Raw genomic sequence first — 18,701 nt, 5'->3', positions numbered from 1 at the left:
GAGATTAAGAATGAAGATTTTATAATCTGTATTCAAGATCATAATCCTTAACAAGTAGGAGAGGAGGATGAGGCAGCTCTTACCTCAGTGTTGTGAAGTAATTTGTCCTGCTGTGTGATTAGGGCAGGTTTTGTGTGTACTACTAGGACAGCGGGCATTTTGTTTCTAATGATTGCTCCTCAAACAAAACAAGCCATTATAACTAATGAAAAGTATTTCAGAATATACTTATGAGGCTAGTTCCACACTAGCGGCAAGGAACTCTGCTAGGCTGTTCCGGCGGGTGAACAGCCTGTCAGATCCGTGCTACCACTAGTGCACGCGTGCCCCCAGACTACCGCTCCGGCACCATTGACTATAATGGGGGTGGGCCAGAGTTCCGGCTGCAGCACGGCAAACATGCTGAGAGGTGGCTGGATTAAAAGTACAACATGTTGTAGTTTTATTCCAGCCGCCTCTTGGCATGTTTGCCGCGCTGCCACCGGAACTCTGGCCCACCCCCATTATAGTCAATGGTGCCGAAGCGGTAGTGTGGGGGCACGCGTGCACTAGCGGCAGCACGGATCAGACATGCTGGTCACCCGCCGGAACAGCCTGACTGAGTTTCTTGCCACTAGTGTGAAAGTATCCTAATAAAGTAACATTTAAGTATTTTTATTTTCTTAATTCCCGGAGAATTACTTTAAGGTGTATTTACACGGGCAGGGGAGCAGATTGCTTGCTTCCTTTTTGATATTCTTTCCCGATAATGGGCTGCTCATTAAGTGGTAATGCACTTACATGCAGCGATCTCCTCCACAGTATGAGGATGAGCAATTGCTACTGCCGTCACTTGTCCCCATACAAAATCATTGCTCCTGGGCAGCAGAATGCTGTTTAGACAGCACAATCTGCTGCCCAGGAACGATGATTGAGGTGTCACCACCACTGATCATTTCTGCGGCACCTCTAACAAGCAGATTATCAGGAAAGTTTGTTCCTGATAAGTGGCACGAACTTTGGGCCGTTTAAATCCACCTTAAATTACATAATTTCTTGTTATAGCTGCTATGGTATAGAGCTGTGATGGCTAACCTCCAGCACTCCAGCTGTGGTGAAACTACGACTCCAACTATGCTCCATCCTTTTCTATGGAGTTCTGAGAACAGCCAAGCAAGTGTGCATCTTGGGAGTCATAGTTTTACCACATCTGGAGTGCCGGAGGTTAGCCATCACAGCTAGAGAGTATACCATACATATGGCTTTAAGGGGTTGTGTGGTTTCAGGATATTGATGCCCTATCCTCAAGTGATTGGGATGAAAAGCTGTAATTACCCTACAAAGTCTCAGCTCCTTCAAACAGCTGATCCTCGTGGACTTCAGGAGTAGGCCCCCAATCAGTATGCTAATGATGACCTATCCTCAGGATAGGTTATCAGTATCAAGAAAATGGACAGCCCTTTAGGCTAGTTTCACATATGCATTAAAGCTATCTGCAGAGGAATAGCCTGCCAGAGTTCACCTTATCGGGCATATAGCCAGATACTGCCTTTCACCACCAGAGCCCATTGACTATACTGGGATCCGGCTGGACAAAAACTAGTGCAAGCTCTCGTGCCAGAAGCCTTTTGGCTCCCTGCCAGTTCCCATTATTATTAATGGGGTCTGTCAGTGCTCTGGCCCTATCAGGCTATGCTGGATGTGATGAACTTCAATAGGCTATTCCTCTGCTTTAACGCATATGTGAAAGTAGCTTAAATGACATTTGCTATGGTAAAGTCCTTCTCTACCCAGAGAATGTGATCTGTTAAAATCCCATTCATGAAAACACCACACAGACCAGATAACAATATGTAAGAACTGTTAAGCTACAGCTACTTGGAGACTTGTACACAATTTTGCACAACTGCATTGCAGATTATAGTGAACGTGGTTATCACATGGTGCTGCAAACTGACCATCGACAGTAATCAAGCCCTGTTTGATTTCTTTGTGATCACATTCACTGTCATTAAATACAACTAGCATGGGAGTTTAAAGGCTATGTACACCTTTGTGGGAAATTTTTCTTTATTATTGCATTATACTCATTTTTAGCTAAAAATCTTTTAACAATGTAGTATCCTTTTTTGTGTTCAGAGCCGATATGCTCTACTAGCTGCCTGTGGATTTTTTTGTCTTTTCCGTCATCTAAGGAGTAGACAGACTCCTTATCTCTGACCTTATAAACACTCATTATAGCTCAGTCCTTATCCTACTGATAAGAATGTGTCTTAAAAAAATGTTTATGAGCTCTCAGTAGTTTAGAGATGAGGGTAATTGGCACAAAGTGAAAGTGAAACTACCAGTCAAACTGTTACAAAAACAGTTAACCCTTTGTGAGAGAATGGCTCAATATTTTGAATAAAGGCCAATTGAAAATATGATTTTTAGCCAAAAATAAATTAAATGCAATCATAAAAAAAAAAAAAAAATTACTCCAAAAGGTATACATAGCCTTTAATGTCTCCTGGCTGTAAGTTGCCTTGTTGCCCTAGGCCTAAAAGGAGACATTACATAGAGCTGGTTTGCCTGGTCACATGACCATCCAGCAGCAGCCATTTTGTGGACAGCGTAAAAGACTTTGTAAGGGGGCATATCTTATGAAATATAGAAAATGGCACAGAGTTTCAACAAAGGCTATATTAGTGTCCTATAGACATCTTACAAACACATTGGTCAATAGCCAGAAGGTGGACAAGCCCTTAATTAGGCTGGCTGTATAGCGTGTTACTTTTTTTTTTTTTGGAGGCCATCAATGTCTGATCGGTGTTTGGTGCAGGTGTTGGAACTACGGCTTCATCCATTTTGTGAAGTGTACAAAGGTGGTTACTGCAGGATTGCACCCACTCAAGAGGACAAATGACACCACATCAGATTTGTGTGTGAAGGGGCCCCTACCCTGATGCTGCGGTATGTGATTATGTATAGTAAATGTTAGAAATGGGAGCATCTCAATCCCACTGTACATGATATGCCAGCCAGCGATGAGCCCTTGTAACGAGAGTTATCACATCACTGAACTGATAAGGATATATGAACTGTATAGAAAATGAATCAGACTATGACATGGAATAGTTCTCTGTGTTACCCCACAGATGAAAATCTTCACTTTATTCAAACATTAAAGCATATACAATTGTAATCCAACAAAGGTAAACCGCAGTCCACAATCAAATATAATATATATTTATAAAAACAGTAAAAATTAGTATTTTTTTTTTTACAGACTGAAATTTATCCCTCCCTATTCCCAAAAAAGAAAATGTAGTATAGACTTCATTGCACCAGTAGACAATAAGATAAACAAGAGGAGGAAGACGTATTAGCACTTAATGCTAAGGAAAAAGCATGAAAGTCTAGAGGCAGCAAAGCTTTCCAATGCATCGCCAAAGACTTAACATATAAGAACCTACATAGTAGTGAGAGCAACTAAGAACATTCACACCCCTGGATCATATGAGTGTGAATGTAGGTAGTTGCTGCTACTAAAGGAATTTGTTACCTACTTAAGGCCACCTGCACATGTTGTGGATTCCCATGCGGAAAAACCGCAGTGTAGTACAGTACCAGCAAAGGGTATGAGATTACACAAATCTCACGTACTCCTTGCAGCTTGTTTTCATGCAGAAATTTACTTGCGGATTTCCAGACCCGCAACACGTCAATTTTGTTTGTGGTTTTAGCTGCGGAGTTCACCCTTTGTGAATGAAGGCTGAGGTCTGCGGCAAAACCACATTTAATCCATAATAAGAAATTATGGATTTTAGTGTGGATATGTTGCAGAAACCCACATAATTCTCATGTGCAATCACCCTCATTGTATGCCGGCAGCCTAAAGCCACCTTCTCTGATGGCGACATCCGATACTGATCGCCATCTACTGCCTCTTGGCTAAACTTATCTGCACTTTCAGTCCTCCGTATTCATAAGCTGCGGGCACTTGCCAGGCGACAGCCTTCTTCCTTTGCAAAGGAAGAAACATCAGAAAAATACATTGGAGTCCAAGCAAACAGCACTTGCACTATACTGCATCTAATGAGATGTAAATGTAGCCAAAAGTCCAGCAGACTTCCACCTAAATGACACGTCGCTGACCAGCACCTGCTGTTTTCAGAGAGGCCAGTATAAAGTAGGCAACAAATTCTCTTGAAAGATCAAAAGGATTGTATGAGATCAGAAAAAAATAAAATAAAAAGTGGCAGATTTTTTTCCACCCCAGGAACAGTGTGATATGTATATAAGGGATCTTTCACACCAGTATGTCATGTCCAGGAATCGCGCTCCAAAAGCTGCTAGTTTCTCAGGAGCGCACACAGCATTAAAGGAAACCTGTCACCATGATTTTGCGCATAGAGCTGAGGACATGGGCTGCTAGATGGCCGCCAGCACATCTGCAATACCCAGTCCCCATAGCTCTCTGCGCTTTTATTGTGTTAAAAAACCGTTTTGATCCATATGCAAATGAACCTCATATGTGTCCTGTATCCGGAGAGGAGTCCAGCAGAAAGGAGCCCAGCACCGCCCCGCGTCCTCCGAATCTCCTCCTTGCTGGCTGACGTCACAGAGCTGGAGCGCCGAAATCTCGCGATGCGCGAGCTAGCGCATACGTAGTTCGTTCCCTGTGCTGATGCCAGTACAGGGAATGAACATGATGCTGACACTGCGCATGCGCTAGCTCGCGCATCGCGAGATTTCGGCGCTCCAGCTCTGTGACGTCAGCCAGCAAGGAGGAGATTCGGAGGACGCGGGGCAGTGCTGGGCACCTTTCCGCTTGACTCATCTCCGGCTACAGGACACATATCAGGTCATTTGCATATCGATTAAAACAGTTTTTTAACACAATAAAAGTGCAGAGAGCTATGGGGACTGGGTATTGCAGATGTGCTAGTGGCCATCTAGCAGCCCATGTCCCCAGCTCTATGCGCAAAATCATGGTGACCGGTTCCCTTTAAGTATCATTCACCTATCAGTGTTCACGTATGTGTGCTGTACATGTTCTCCAGATACCCATTAATTTTAATGTGTATTCACACATCAGTTTTTTTAACACGGAAGCATGCTCTATTTTGTCCGTGTTCAGGGGCGGATTGGCCATAGACCTTACAGGAAAATTTTCCAGTGAGCCGATGCCCAGTGAAAGTTTTTGGAGATGTATTTTGTGATGGACTGTGGCATTTTGCTCTGTTAGGTTGGTATAATGTGCCACAATATGGTATTGTTGGTCCGGCCTTCCATCAATTTGGACCATACTACAAAACAGGGCCACTTTAAGTTCCCAGTCCGCCTCTGTCAGTGTTCACGGATCCATCATGCCCGTTACAGTCTGTGTGTCCGTGAAAACTACGGATGCCACCTGTGTTTCACAGATCATTAGGAAAAGATACTTTGAAAATTATTTTTCAGCTGCAGTGTCCATGAAATACAGATGACACACGGACCCTTCACGGAGGCATCCCTGGCCACCTTTTCACGGATTTAAGCACGGATGTGTGAATGAGGCTTTATACTGATTTATAGTGCTGTGTGTCACTGCATGACCTTACTGCTACAGAATCATACAGATTCCCGTACAGTACACTCTCTACCGAAAGAGCCCTAATACGGCTTAGGACTGATTCACACAACCATGTTCGGCCCAGGAAACACGGCCTGTGCGTCGGCCACATCTCCACTGACCCGAAGTGACTACATCATAGTGATTTGTCATTTCCTATCTGATCGCAGGGCTATTGCACTGTGCTCACATCATCATACAAGTACAGTACAATAATGATGAGTACTGTACAATAGCCCTGTAATCAGACAGAAACTGACTGTATCATAAACCACTCTGTAGTCACTTCGGGTCAGGGGAGATGCGGGTGACACACAGGCCGCGTTTTTCGGACCGACCACGGTCATGGGAATCAGCTCTTAGCCCCATTATAGTGAATCAGGCTAAGCTGCAATACCAGACATGGACAAAGGTGGTGCCATTTCTGGAAAGAAAATCAGATTTTTCTCCTGATCTCAGACAACCCCCATTAAAGGTGAAGCTCCACCTTGGAGCCTGCTAATAATACAACTATAAATGACCAAAATCACTTTATTTATCTGATTTGCAGATGGCACTAGCAGCATTGAAGTGCTGTTTATGGCAACCTGGATTATGGGCAGCTAGACTCAAATGATGCCATGATCAGGTGCATTAAAGGAATACAGGCTACTATGATCAGTGCCCTGGGGCAGGCAAAGGGAATGCATTTCTCCTTCATTGTCCTGCTCTGTGTAAACTGCTGATCATGCACGTTCCTATTATAAAGTTTAGGGTTTTACTTCCAAGAACAATTACAACCAATTCATGTATCAAGTGCAAATAAGACACGAGGAAAAAAAAAAAATCAAGACGCCTGATCTGCCAGTGTGTAATACATGACAACTGTTTGGTGACAGACATGTGCATATGGCAGAACGCCCTGGAGAACATGTATACACATTACACATGTGTGTATCTTACCGGGTGCTCAGCTTTCTACATTACAACAAATGTGTCTCTACATATAGATTGTGATAAAGCTGACAGCTCACTCCAAGCATGAGCCTGTACACATACTGGCATGCTGCGTGTAATGTCTGGACGGGGACCTATAATCGGGCAATTCTAGGTTTTGGGCCTCATTCACAAGGCAATGTTCTGGTTCAGATTTTGCACCAGTATTTGCAAGCACTGTGTGTGTTTTGGCTTACAAATACTTATGGAGAATATGAATCAGGATACTGCCATCTGGATGATGCCTTATAGTGCATTTCCCTCATACAGTACTGGCCGATTAACTATGACACAGGAAAAACATGTAAGGAGGTGTCCAGTTAGGAAGAATAGTTCATCTATCGCTTAGGCCGGCGTCAGATAGTTGTGTGAGGTCCAGGATATACTGTGCATGTGATGGCCGCAGCTCACCATAGTGATTGATGATGTAGCGAGTTCCTGTCTGACTGCAGGTCTACTGTACTGTACTCATAAATCACTATGATGCACGAGTTTGGGTCCAGTAAGCCGCGGTCTGGGAGATGCAGCCATCACACAGACCTCAAATGGCCCTAGGGTCGGACCGGACACCTAGAGTGTCAAAAGTTTATGATAGAATATTTGGAATTTGATCCTTGAGTATGCTGTGTATATAGTTGACATATCAATGGACACAGCTTACCAGGAAACTAGTCGAGCAGCCACAATTCAGGATAAGACTAAAGCTGGCCATACACATTAGGCTTCATGCACACTACCGTATTTCACATCTGTGCGCCATCATAGACCCATTCATACATCCGTAGATTTTGCAGATCCGTGTAGGCGTCCTGCAAATGATAGAGCACGTCCAATTGCGGATGAAAAAGTCTCATTTTATTGAGTGGCTGTGTGCATGAAGACTAAAAGATGGGAATATGTAGAAAGTGAGATTTAGGGCCTACAACAGATCTTTCGGAGGCCTATTTTATCTTTAATAAAAGAAAGCTGCATTCTGATGAGTTGACTCAGCATCCTATGAAAGTGCATATAGCACAACTCTAAATGTTGTGCAGGAGCCGTGCAAGTAGTCACCTAGCCCAAGCTTTATGCAAAGTGGAAGGATAATTTACCTACGTCACCGTGCAAACTTGGGGTCTGTAGCCCCTGCCAAAGAATTCCCAATGCAAAAAAAAACAAAAACACATGCTGGCAGCACTTCTATGGATTTCAAGAACGGGAAAAAAAACATTCTGGCAGCATAGTGTAGTGACAGACCCCTCAGCGTGTGCCAACACTGTGAGGAATGAGTCCAATGAGGCTCGCTGCCTCTGGAGTGCGATAGGTTGTACAACAGGAAAGAAACCTATCAATCATAGTCTGGAGGGGGAGAGGGCAGGAAGTCTCATTGGACGCATTTCCCTTGCAGCGCATGCCAGCTATAAAAGTACCGACTGCCAGAACAGAAGTGACAGACCTCTGAAATCAGCGGGTCTGTCACTACACTGCCCTCAGTGAGGGCAGCATAGTGCCGGTGACAAATTCCCTGTAATGTACATAGGAGTGCTGCCTTTTTGTATTTAGGTGAGGTTTTACTATGAGAAATAGGTTTTCTATTAACAATTACTCTGTTAGGGAATTCTGTGCTAATGGGGGGGGACCCTTAAAGGGGTTGTTGACTTATCCTCAGGATAGGCCATCAATATCAGATCCAGACCCCTGTCGATTTGCAGTATAGTGAGACCGAGCGCACAGTGCGCGCGTGCCGTCTCCCTTCTGTCTTCCTGTCTGCTTCTGTTAGTCCATGGGACAGCAGCAGCAGGCAGGAAGACGGCAAGTGTGCAATGCGCGGAGCTGATCGACAGGGGTACTGGGTGTTGGACCTCCGCCAATCAATATTAAAAAGCTCAGACAACCTCTTTAAGGGTACGACCACGCAGCGTAGTCCTGCCTAGGTTGTGTCGCAGCCACAGGAGCTCCAACTAACTATTTAGGACTGCACAGCACCCGCAGTACCATGCAACCATTAACAATGTAAACCGACTAAACAGTGCGGTCCTATTTAATTAATTGGACGTACGTCTTTTAGAACATGAAAATAATTTTAGTGTTGCTACAAAAAGTCTAACTGTGTAATCCTAACCGTAAGGGCCCTAAGCATTGAAAGTGGACTTCCCCTTTAAATTTTCATTTTTGTGAAACCAGGCTGTTGACTGGATATAGGTTTTAGGAAGGGTCCATCTGTTATCCTGAAAAACTCATAGGAAGGAGTTCAAACTGCTGAATCATTCATTAAAATACACTGACTGTGCAAATAGCAAACCTCAGACGGTAACGTGCAGAGCCGCTACTAGAGTCATTACAAGTCGATGGTATTTCAGATGTAATTAGTCATGTACACATCTATGGGTGAGATGTCTTTTTCTGACATTTACATTCAGAGGGCTTCATTTGAAGACAAACAGTAAAAATAAACGCCAAGACTAAAAAGATTATAAAATAAAAGGCTGGATTAGAAAATCAAACTCTTGAAATTACAAGAAGTGCAGTAAACTCAAGTTACCATTGGTAAAAATAGTAGTTTTATGACTGTGACCTCTCCCTACTGAGAAAAAAAAAGCTTTCGTTTTAATTTTGATTATTTGTGCAGACAGGTTAATAATCTAGTACAGTATCGCTACTGTACGCTTGCGTGGCACTGTTCACATTTGAAATCTCTTACATCTACAAAGAGTTCATGTCGGGTCGAGTGTTAATCATAAAACACTCGCCTTTATCTTAGACTCTCAGACTCCACTGTCTTAGTGTCCAGTGCTTCAGCCTCATGGGATTCCTCACTGTGAGACTCCACAGATGGGGCGAGGGGTTCAGTAGGTTGGCCGGGCTGTGGTTCTGGCGTCGGGGAAGCCTCAAGGTTTTCCACTTCTTCCAGGTGACTTATCGAACTCGTCTCACTCATCGCATCAGAGTTTCTGGACAGTCTTTTGAACAACTTTTGACCTGTCAAAGTCACAGAACATGCTGAGAATAAAAGATTTAGGCTAGGGATACACAACGACATTTCTCGTGCGACTATTTGTTGCAGTAATGTTGTGTGACATTTTATAATGCTAGTCTATGGTGTCGCACTGTGACATGCAACACGTTGCAAAAAAAAACAATCCAAGATGGATTTTTGTGCAACTGTTGTGTCGCAGTGCAACACCATAGACTAGCATTATAAAATATGTTGTGCGACATATAGGGGACAACTACACTACGTGTGTCGTACCCTATGTATTCATGTCATATGATATATTTTATTATGCTAGTCTATAGTGTCGCACTGTGACATGCCATCACTTGCCTCTCCATTCACATGGGGTTTTGTTAAATTCAGTCCAAAGTCTATCCCCTATACAATGCTTCTATCCAAGAATAATGTTAATATAGTGCCACCTGCTGTTTCTATTGAACAGTCTTTTTGTGTCCGTCGCTGTTAATGTGCTAAGGTGGACACATACAACACATGATAATAGAGTGAAACTACATTGCTGTAATTGCACCTCTGAGAAACAGAGGAGACACTGCAGCTTCAGAAATAGTCACTCCTGGGACCCCTCACATACACGAAGGAGACGAGAGAAAGAAGCAAAACTGAGCATGTGTGTCCACTTCTGCACATTGACTAAGGTGGACACAGAAAGGCTGTTGTATAGAAACCGCTTATAATATTGGGCTGGACTTAACTATAAACAATATGTTTCACGGGACAACCCCTTTAATTCTGTGAGCTTCTATGGTGGACACACTGGACTACACAAAGCTTGTTGCCTTATTTTTTATTTGACCCTCGCTGGAGTATTCAAGTAACAATATGTTGGGAAGACGGAGGCATTTGATAACAGGACAGCACATCAGTTAAAACACGCTCTGTGTGGTACCTGGATGTCTCTTTGCATGTCCCAGGCTTGGCGTCGGGGGAGGACTTGGTCCAGTGTCCTGTGCCTTGGACGCATACGTTATTTCTGTTGATTCTAATGATCCTAAAGAACAAGACAAGAAGACATAGGACTTAAATTCATGCCTTTTTACAGTGTTAAAAGGGTTTTTGTTTGATCCAGCGGCACCCATCAACCTACCTTAATTAATCATAACTTACCCGCAGAAGAAAGTTTCCAGACTTACTGTCTCAAAGTTGCATAGATTGGCCTGTGGAGACCAGTCATGTGACGTCTCTCTTTGGAAATCCTACATCTGCCAACATCACGTCCATCAGTCAAAATATTGTAGTCTGGTCTATAGGTGGGCATGTCACTTTCACAGCCCAAGATGACGGGGGTGCAGTGGACATGGCCAGAACTAATTTTCTCACTGGTGGAAGCACAGATCAGGTGCTTCTGGCCGGCTCCTCAGCACCTTTCCCATCCTGGGTTGTGGAAGTGACATGGATCAGACCAGAAACCTGGTGGAGAGGGTTCCAGAGCGGACAATCAATGCAACTTTGGGATGGAAAGTATGGTTGAAAAATTCTTCTCCAGGCAAGTTAGGATTCATAAAGGAAAGTAGATGGGTCCCAGAAAACCTCTGTAATGAGGGCTGATAGTCTAAACCAAAAATGTCTGTGGTCAACCCAGGGAAATCTAAATCAGGTGTGGATATAGATTACACAGGGCCCCTTGCTCCTTAATAGCTTGTAATAGAGCACACCTATAATGTGTTTCTTACAATCGGGCTCGGAATTTCCTTGGCTCAGTCCCTTACATGCAATCTAACAACCAGCAGAATTTACTCAATGGGACTCAGATCAGAAGAGTTTTACTAGTTTTAGTTAGACTCTGACATGTCACATTATGCCTGCCCACCACAGTGCAATTGAAAGAAATATCATTTCTGAGAAAAGTGAGGAATCAGAGACTCTAGATTGGGCCACCATCATCAATATGCCCGTGTCACTTGCTCCCTGCAACAGACTATAACCAATGACACTTATCTTCTCAGCACTGATTGTAAGTGATAAAGGTCAGTTTGTAGTCTGCTGCTTATGAGCAATCCCCAGATTTTTGTGTATTATGGGTATTACGGTATGTGTAGATTAGAACCACTGCCGCAATGTCCTGAAAATTGGTGGGAGGTTTCAATGAGATACCAGGAGATATGCCTCATAATCTTAAGCAGCGTTTTGGTGTCCGCCTCCAGAGCGGAATGGAGGCAGAACGGAGGCAAACTGATGCATTCTGAGCCGATCCTTATCCATTCAGAATGCATCAGGGCAAAACTGATCCGTTTTGAACCGCTTGAGAGAGCCCTGAAACGGATCCCACAAACGGAAATCCAAAACGCCAGTGTGAAAGTGGCCTTACCTGCTGTTAAATTGAATGTTCTGCCCTTTGGTGTTGCTTGAACAGGAGAAAGCCAGTTAAGAACGGAACCAACTAGTGGGATCTGCCGTAAGACTCCCTGCAAACAAAGCATACAGTAGAGGTCACTAGTGTAACGCATATACTGTAGTAGACAAGGGCCGTACAACACAACAACCTTAATCTTACCTCCTCCAAAAGGCGTTCCTCATTGGCCCTCTGCAGCTGTACCTCGGCTTCCAGAATGCCTTTCCTGACTACTTCAGTCATATTCTCAAGGAGCTGCACAAATAAATGCCAATTAACACGAGTGAAAATGTAAGGCCCTGCTCTCGTTACCCTGAAAATAAAATGCGCACAGATTTTGCAGGAAGCTGCACAATTTTTAATATGGACACAATGTAATCATATAACGGAGCGCACTACAAACATAGGCCCTTGTATTTTAAGCTAAGCACAAACGAATACAACAACTAACCCCGCAATATGGACACAATCTAACTAAATAACAGAACGTACTACGAATATATCAACAGGAGAGGGTACGATAAAGCTGATAGAATGACATACTAAGTAATACTACTAATCACACGCCCAGAACGAACAAGTTATATAGAAGCTGCTGTTTTGTATATTTTAATTTTTTATGCGTGAGCTCCACATTTAAAGGAACAGTATATAAAGTTGACATTCAATTGAGTATATTTTTGCCTCATAAAAGGTTTTTATGTGAATGTGAAATATATTTTATATATTAGTAAAAGTTGATGCAAATTACTGTGAGCCAGCCAAATTTTGTATTACTAGAATTTTTAATATCCCTTTGGGCGTAAATGTCAAGGAAAACATCAGGTTACTGAAAATAAGAACATGAGAAGCATTTAAAGGGATATTTCCATCCTAGGATATGGGTTCCCATCCACAGGACCCTATACTGATCCTGAGAATGAAGGGGCTGCAGCGCTGAACTTTAGCGCAACACTCAAGTGAATGAGGCTGGCTGCAGTTCCCTGGAGCCCGCTGTGTAGAAGAAAAGGGGCTGTAGCATTTTTTATTTCAGAGCATTTGCTGCTGTTTTTATATGTACAAAGCAGATAACTAGGGATGAGCAGACCCGTCGTTTTCAGGTTTGGGTGGTGGAGGAATTCAGTCATGGATTTCGTTAGCACACAATACGATGGAATTCTATGACGGAATGCAAAACGGAAACCTTTAAAGAGGCATTCCATCATAATAGAAGTCTATGGGCCGCATAACGGATCTATCCCATTTCCGTTATGCAGGAGAGGACTCCTCTGCAAAATGGAAACGTTTTTCAGCCCATGCAGGATGAAAAACGAAGTCCTGTCCTGCATTACGGAAACCAGACGGATCCTATATGCTGCCCATAGACTTCTATTATGACGGAATGCAAGACAGAATGCCTCTTAAAGGCTTCCGTTTTGCATTCTGTCATAGAATTCCATTATATTCCGTGCTATCAGAATCCATAAAGGAATTCCTCCCCAGCCATGAACGTCGAACCCGAAAACGTTGGGTGCGCTCATCCCTACAGATAACCCTTTAATATTATTTTATACCTTTGAGTTTTCTTCAATCTCTCGGCCCATGACTGCAATGGTCTCTACCAGCTCAGAGACATCCACATCTTCTGTCGCCATTCCAATATAAATACAGTTTTTCTCAGCTCCAAACTCTGGACCTAGAACCAAAGGAAGACATGAGTTTACAATCCAGCAACGAGCCTGTTATACAGGATTTACAGTAATAAGTGCAATATGGTACTGAGTAGACCTACAATCAATACAAACTCTTAAAATATTCTTAGTGGTATGTCTATAAAAAAATAAGTGAATTCATTTGACCAGATATTCAGCTATACAGAGAAATGAATAGGTCACAAAGGGTTAAAGTGCATACTTGCAGCTATTAACCTAATGGCAGATTTACACTGCACAATTGTCAGGCAGAATTTTGGGTATGAATGTTACTACAAATTCTCGTTCCCCATAATCTGCCTGTGGAAATGTGCCACCGATCACCCGATGAACAAGCAAAATTCTCAATCATCGGGTGAAATGATCCGTCACACAGCAAATGAAATCATAAGTTTTCGGGTAGCCGACTTTTCTGTGTGAACAGCGATCTGCTGCCCAGAAACAATGACTCTGTATGAGGACGAGTGATAGCAGTAGCCACTGCTCGTCCCCCAAACAGTGGAGGTGATCGCTCCACTGTAAATGCAGCTCTCCACTGATGAGCAGGCAGTTATTCAGAAGGAACGGTCCCTTCCTGAAAGCAGACCCTTTAATGATTTATTGCAGTGTTTTAGTGACTGGAAAACGCCAGGTTAACTTAATGAGTAAAATTAATGGCGTGTTATTTTGGGAAGGCAAACACACTGGTTTCTGCACTAAGACACATAATCAATACCGGAAGAGAAGGCGAGATCGGACTCCACTTCATTGAGCTTCTTCAGCAGGGACACATTAATCTTTTCAAGTTCTGCTTCTCGTCTGCTGCCATCCAGTTCCTCACTTACATGATCATACCTTGGGAGTGGAAAAAGAACGAAAATGATGCCGATTTTCAATCCACTGACTAGAAAGAAGGGAAAAAGGCTCTAGTCCGCCTACTAGGACTGCTACAGTGCAAGGGTTACAGTTCCATTTTTTCCAGAGGTATTATGCTCAGTTGTCTGTCAACAAGGTTAATTGCTGCTGAATGAAGAAAAGGCAGGGAAGAGAGCATGGTGCTGCATGCAGGCAAAGCACCGACCAGCGCTCTGCTTGGGTGCAGAGTAGGGAGGGTAAAGGAATGCTTTATAGACCCTTCCTGTCCACGTATAACATTTATCACCTATTCATAGGATAGGCAATATAGCATGAAAGGCTGATGTAAAAACATCCAGTTCAGCCGGTTATCCTGCAATGTTTATCCAGAGGAAGGCAAAACCCTCCATGGAGGTGTAGACGCCAATTTTCTTCATATTGGGGAAAAATTCCTTCCGGACTCCAATCAGGCAGTCAGAATAACTTCCCTGGATCAACGACCCTTCTCCAGAAATCTAACTATAACCTGCAATATAATATTACATTCCAAACTACAAACTCCCGGAACCCCTGCCAATCAGCTGCATGAAAAGTCCACACCGCAGCCGCTCCCTAGGCCAGTGACACCACGTATATTGGTCACAGCTCAGCTCAGTCCCATTCAAGTTAATGGAGCTGAGCTGTGATGCCAAGCACTGCCGCTATCCGAAGTACATCACTGTGCTTGGTGAACTGTGGGGCGTCTGCGGGGGAGTTAACATATTTTGGATAGAAGCGCTTCATTTCCTACTTTCTTTTGATTCTATTTTGTCTCATATTTCACACCCCCTTTACTATATCTTTATAGTTATTGAAGCTTTATTCATTTGATACAAACAAGCCTTTAAAGATACACTTCTAATTTCTGGGATCACACTGATCACTAGAACAGGTAACAATGTTCAATACCTTAGCACACCAAGTCCAGCCCAGCTGTAGTCAACCACGTAGGTCAGTCCAGCTATTCTTTCCACCTCTAGTCTGAACTCTTCTTTCAGCTGCAGGGTGTTGTGGATGATGGGGATTTTCACCTTTACACATTCCACCAGCTGATCAACATCTTCAACTGTTGTACCTAGAACTATTTAAAAGCGTTATGACTGATGTAAAAAATGAAAAGTCTGAAATCATATAGTACATGACAATCTATTTCTAATAAAGCTAGAACCAGCCCTGCACCTCACATGGATCCAGAGATCTCCCTGTAACTGCCACAGCTTCTAACAGATGGGTGACAGCTGAAGATTTAAACTGAGCATGTGCGACCACCTTAGTGAGGCGGACAAGAAATAAGGAAAAGAACAAACAGCAGGTGGGGCTATACACATACATTTTATTGAATATCTCAGTGGCTAGCCTACATTTTTTATTGCATGCAATTACTAAACTATTCAGATCCAGGTGCTGGTTTAAAAAATTTAAAATATTTTTCGTGGCACAACCTATTTTTCGGTATGACCTGTGGGTACTGCCCTGCAGTTACCACTCATTACCAGGCTGCTCCTGAACTTGCCACTTCACGCCAAGTATATTCATCAGTATTATTAATGCTCTCATGTTCAGTAAGTCATAGTGACCTGAGGTTTGTAGATCTGCCAGCATGCTCACGTGGAAATGTTTGAACAACATCTTGAGAAGGTCAAGCTGATATTCAGCACTGTCCATGAGCAATACCGAGAGCGCAGTGACTAAGCCATGTTACAGGCAGGGAATTTACACTGTAGTCATGAAGAGCACGTAATACATTTAGTTTTGGGTTAATATGATGACTATGTAGATAATGAAGTGGTTTCCAGCTACTGAGTGATTATACGAGTCTATTGACTATGAAAAACATAGCAAAAAAGTGAAATATACAGAAATGTATCAGCACTCCACCAAACCCCCTTATTGTTTATTAAATAAATATACAACAGATATCTTCCCGTCTGAAACATAACAGATACGTAACAGAAATATGAATAAACAAATAGATAAACCCCCATTGATCTTATGATTCTAGTCCAATCTAGACTAAATTAAAAAGTATTGTGGGGCCAACACTCGCACATCAAAAAACTGCGGTCACTACTTAGTCTCTATTCAGACTGTGCAGCCACAAAATATCGTACCACGTGCTCCCAAGCCACAATGGTAGTTGTTGCCTCGTCTCTCTTCAGACTACATCCACACTATGTGTATAGTATATAGGTTGCTACATATCCAAATCACAATGAAGGTTGTTGCTTAATCTCTATTTAGACTGTGCATCCACACTATCTCTATATCTATCTATCTATATATATCAAATTGTGCATTTCCAAGTCACAAGGATAATTGTTGCTTCGTCCCTGTTCAGACTATGCATCTGCTCTGTGTATGGCCTCATGCACACAACCGTTTTTCGGGTCTGCATCCTGCGGACCCATTCACTACAATGGGGCCGCAAAAGATGCGGACAGCACTGTGTCCTGTCCGCATCCTTTGCTCCGCTCCGTTCCCAAAAAAATAGCATGTCCTATTTTTGTCCGTTTTGCGGACAAGAATAGGCATTTCTAGAATGGGCCACCGGTTCTGTTCCGCAAATTAGGGAAGGCACACGGGCGGCTTCCATTTTTTGGCAGACCACAAAAAACTGAACGGTCGTGTGCATGTAGCCTATGTGATATGTATCCTACTGCATGTTTCCAAACCACCACCTGTTTGTAGAGGAAATATATTATGGAATGTATTTATTTTTTGCGATATTATCCAACTGCAATACCCTGTGTGAACTGGGACTTAACAGTCACTATGGTGGTTTGGAAGCATGCAGTACGACACATATCACATACACAGAGGATGCACAGTCTGAATAGAGACTAAGCAACAATTATCATTGTGACTTGGAAACGCACAGTTTGATATACTGTATATTATATACACAGTGTGGATGCACAGTCTGAACAGAGACTAAGCAACAACCTTCACTGTGGTTTGGAAATACGCAATACAATATATATTATATATATGTGTGTGACATATTCATCACGTACATGGACTAGGTTAGGCGCTGTGATAAGTATGGCTTCAGTCCGTAAAACAAAAATGGAAAAATTAAATGATTGTTCAAAACAAAAAAAACTCCTGGAGAACCCCTTTAAATTGCTTGGTCACCATTTAATGGCTACCATATAGAATTACCCACATATATAGTAAAGTAACTTTGTGGATATGTACTGTATTGCGTATCCAGAGTTACAGCTTGTATGATGGTCCAGAGCTGCATGCAAAAGTATATTAGAAATCCCCCAGTGTTGCCTGAAGCCTACACGGAAATGGTTCAGTGTCATATTCACAACCAGTGATGGCCAGTTCGCTGGCGAACACATGCGGGCTACCTGTGCCTCGCCGGACTTGTGAGTTAAGATGGCAGCCCACATGTGTTCGCGGGCGAACACGGCGAACTGGCCATCACTGTTCACAACACATTAGAAGAGCGTCGCTTACTCGTCAGGGTGTCTGTCAGTCATACAACATGTAAACGGTTTCCTAAAGCAACCAGCAGAACTGTGAATACAGCTCTGGACTATAATACACAGTGTAGTTCAGTACAAGACAAATAACGAAATGTATTTAGAAAATGAATCAACTTTTTTGTAAATTCTAGCTATACAAAAACGCTAAAATGTTGGTAAAAAAAAAACCTAGTCTGTAACGCCAAAGACTCCTCAGTTATGTCCTGATGCAGTGAAATGTTTTAGAAAATAAATTTCCCACAGATACAACAGACTACCATAGTGATATCTAATAAAACCATGAAAAACCAACCTGCGGAGGTCATCATTGGGTTAAAGCGTACACATACTCCTTCATCTTCCAGTTCCACTGTGTCCACAGCACAAGATGGAATAAGGGCGGCCAGTTGTTCCCCGAGCTAAAGAGAACCATAGGAAATCTTGTCACATAGCACAAAAATAAAAATACAACACAGAGCAAATATACAGTATAGTACATACTATAGCACAAATAGTGCTCTCCGATCCTAGCATTAGTACAATAGACAGAGCTGTGTCTTACCCATTGATTCATTGCATCGCTCTCCCTCTCGATGGTGTTCAAGTTTATAGTGCAACCTACAAGGCCAAAAACATTTTATGGTTACAGTCAGCAATAATACACATAAATATAACTGGCAAAAAGAACATAAGAAAATCAGGAATTGTTTTTGCTTCCAGCATATCACATGTAGCATAGTGGTATCAAATATCTGCAAAAACAGTGCGACCCATGTATCAAAGCATT

At 42.8% G+C, this 18,701-nt stretch overlaps 1 protein-coding gene across 1 annotated transcript in view; it reads right to left on the bottom strand.

Annotated features, from left to right (window-relative positions):
• Positions 1-7,227: 7,227 nt before the first annotated feature.
• Positions 7,228-18,701, bottom strand: part of PDXDC1 (pyridoxal dependent decarboxylase domain containing 1) — a 68,427-nt gene continuing 56,953 nt past the window's right edge. Inside the window, exons 15-23 of the mRNA XM_044302793.1 lie at positions 18,477-18,532; positions 18,228-18,333; positions 15,348-15,519; positions 14,281-14,399; positions 13,428-13,549; positions 12,037-12,129; positions 11,851-11,947; positions 10,432-10,533; positions 7,228-9,508 (exon numbers count right to left, since the gene is read on the bottom strand). Coding sequence (XP_044158728.1) covers positions 9,282-9,508; positions 10,432-10,533; positions 11,851-11,947; positions 12,037-12,129; positions 13,428-13,549; positions 14,281-14,399; positions 15,348-15,519; positions 18,228-18,333; positions 18,477-18,532 — 1,094 coding nt within the window. The 3' untranslated portion in view covers positions 7,228-9,281. The remainder of the gene's footprint in view (positions 9,509-10,431; positions 10,534-11,850; positions 11,948-12,036; positions 12,130-13,427; positions 13,550-14,280; positions 14,400-15,347; positions 15,520-18,227; positions 18,334-18,476; positions 18,533-18,701) is intronic.

The sequence above is a fragment of the Bufo gargarizans genome, chromosome 8 (assembly GCF_014858855.1).
Source record: "Bufo gargarizans isolate SCDJY-AF-19 chromosome 8, ASM1485885v1, whole genome shotgun sequence".
Taxonomy (NCBI): Eukaryota; Metazoa; Chordata; class Amphibia; order Anura; family Bufonidae; genus Bufo; species Bufo gargarizans.
This window is presented reverse-complemented; position numbering and strand designations above follow the sequence as displayed.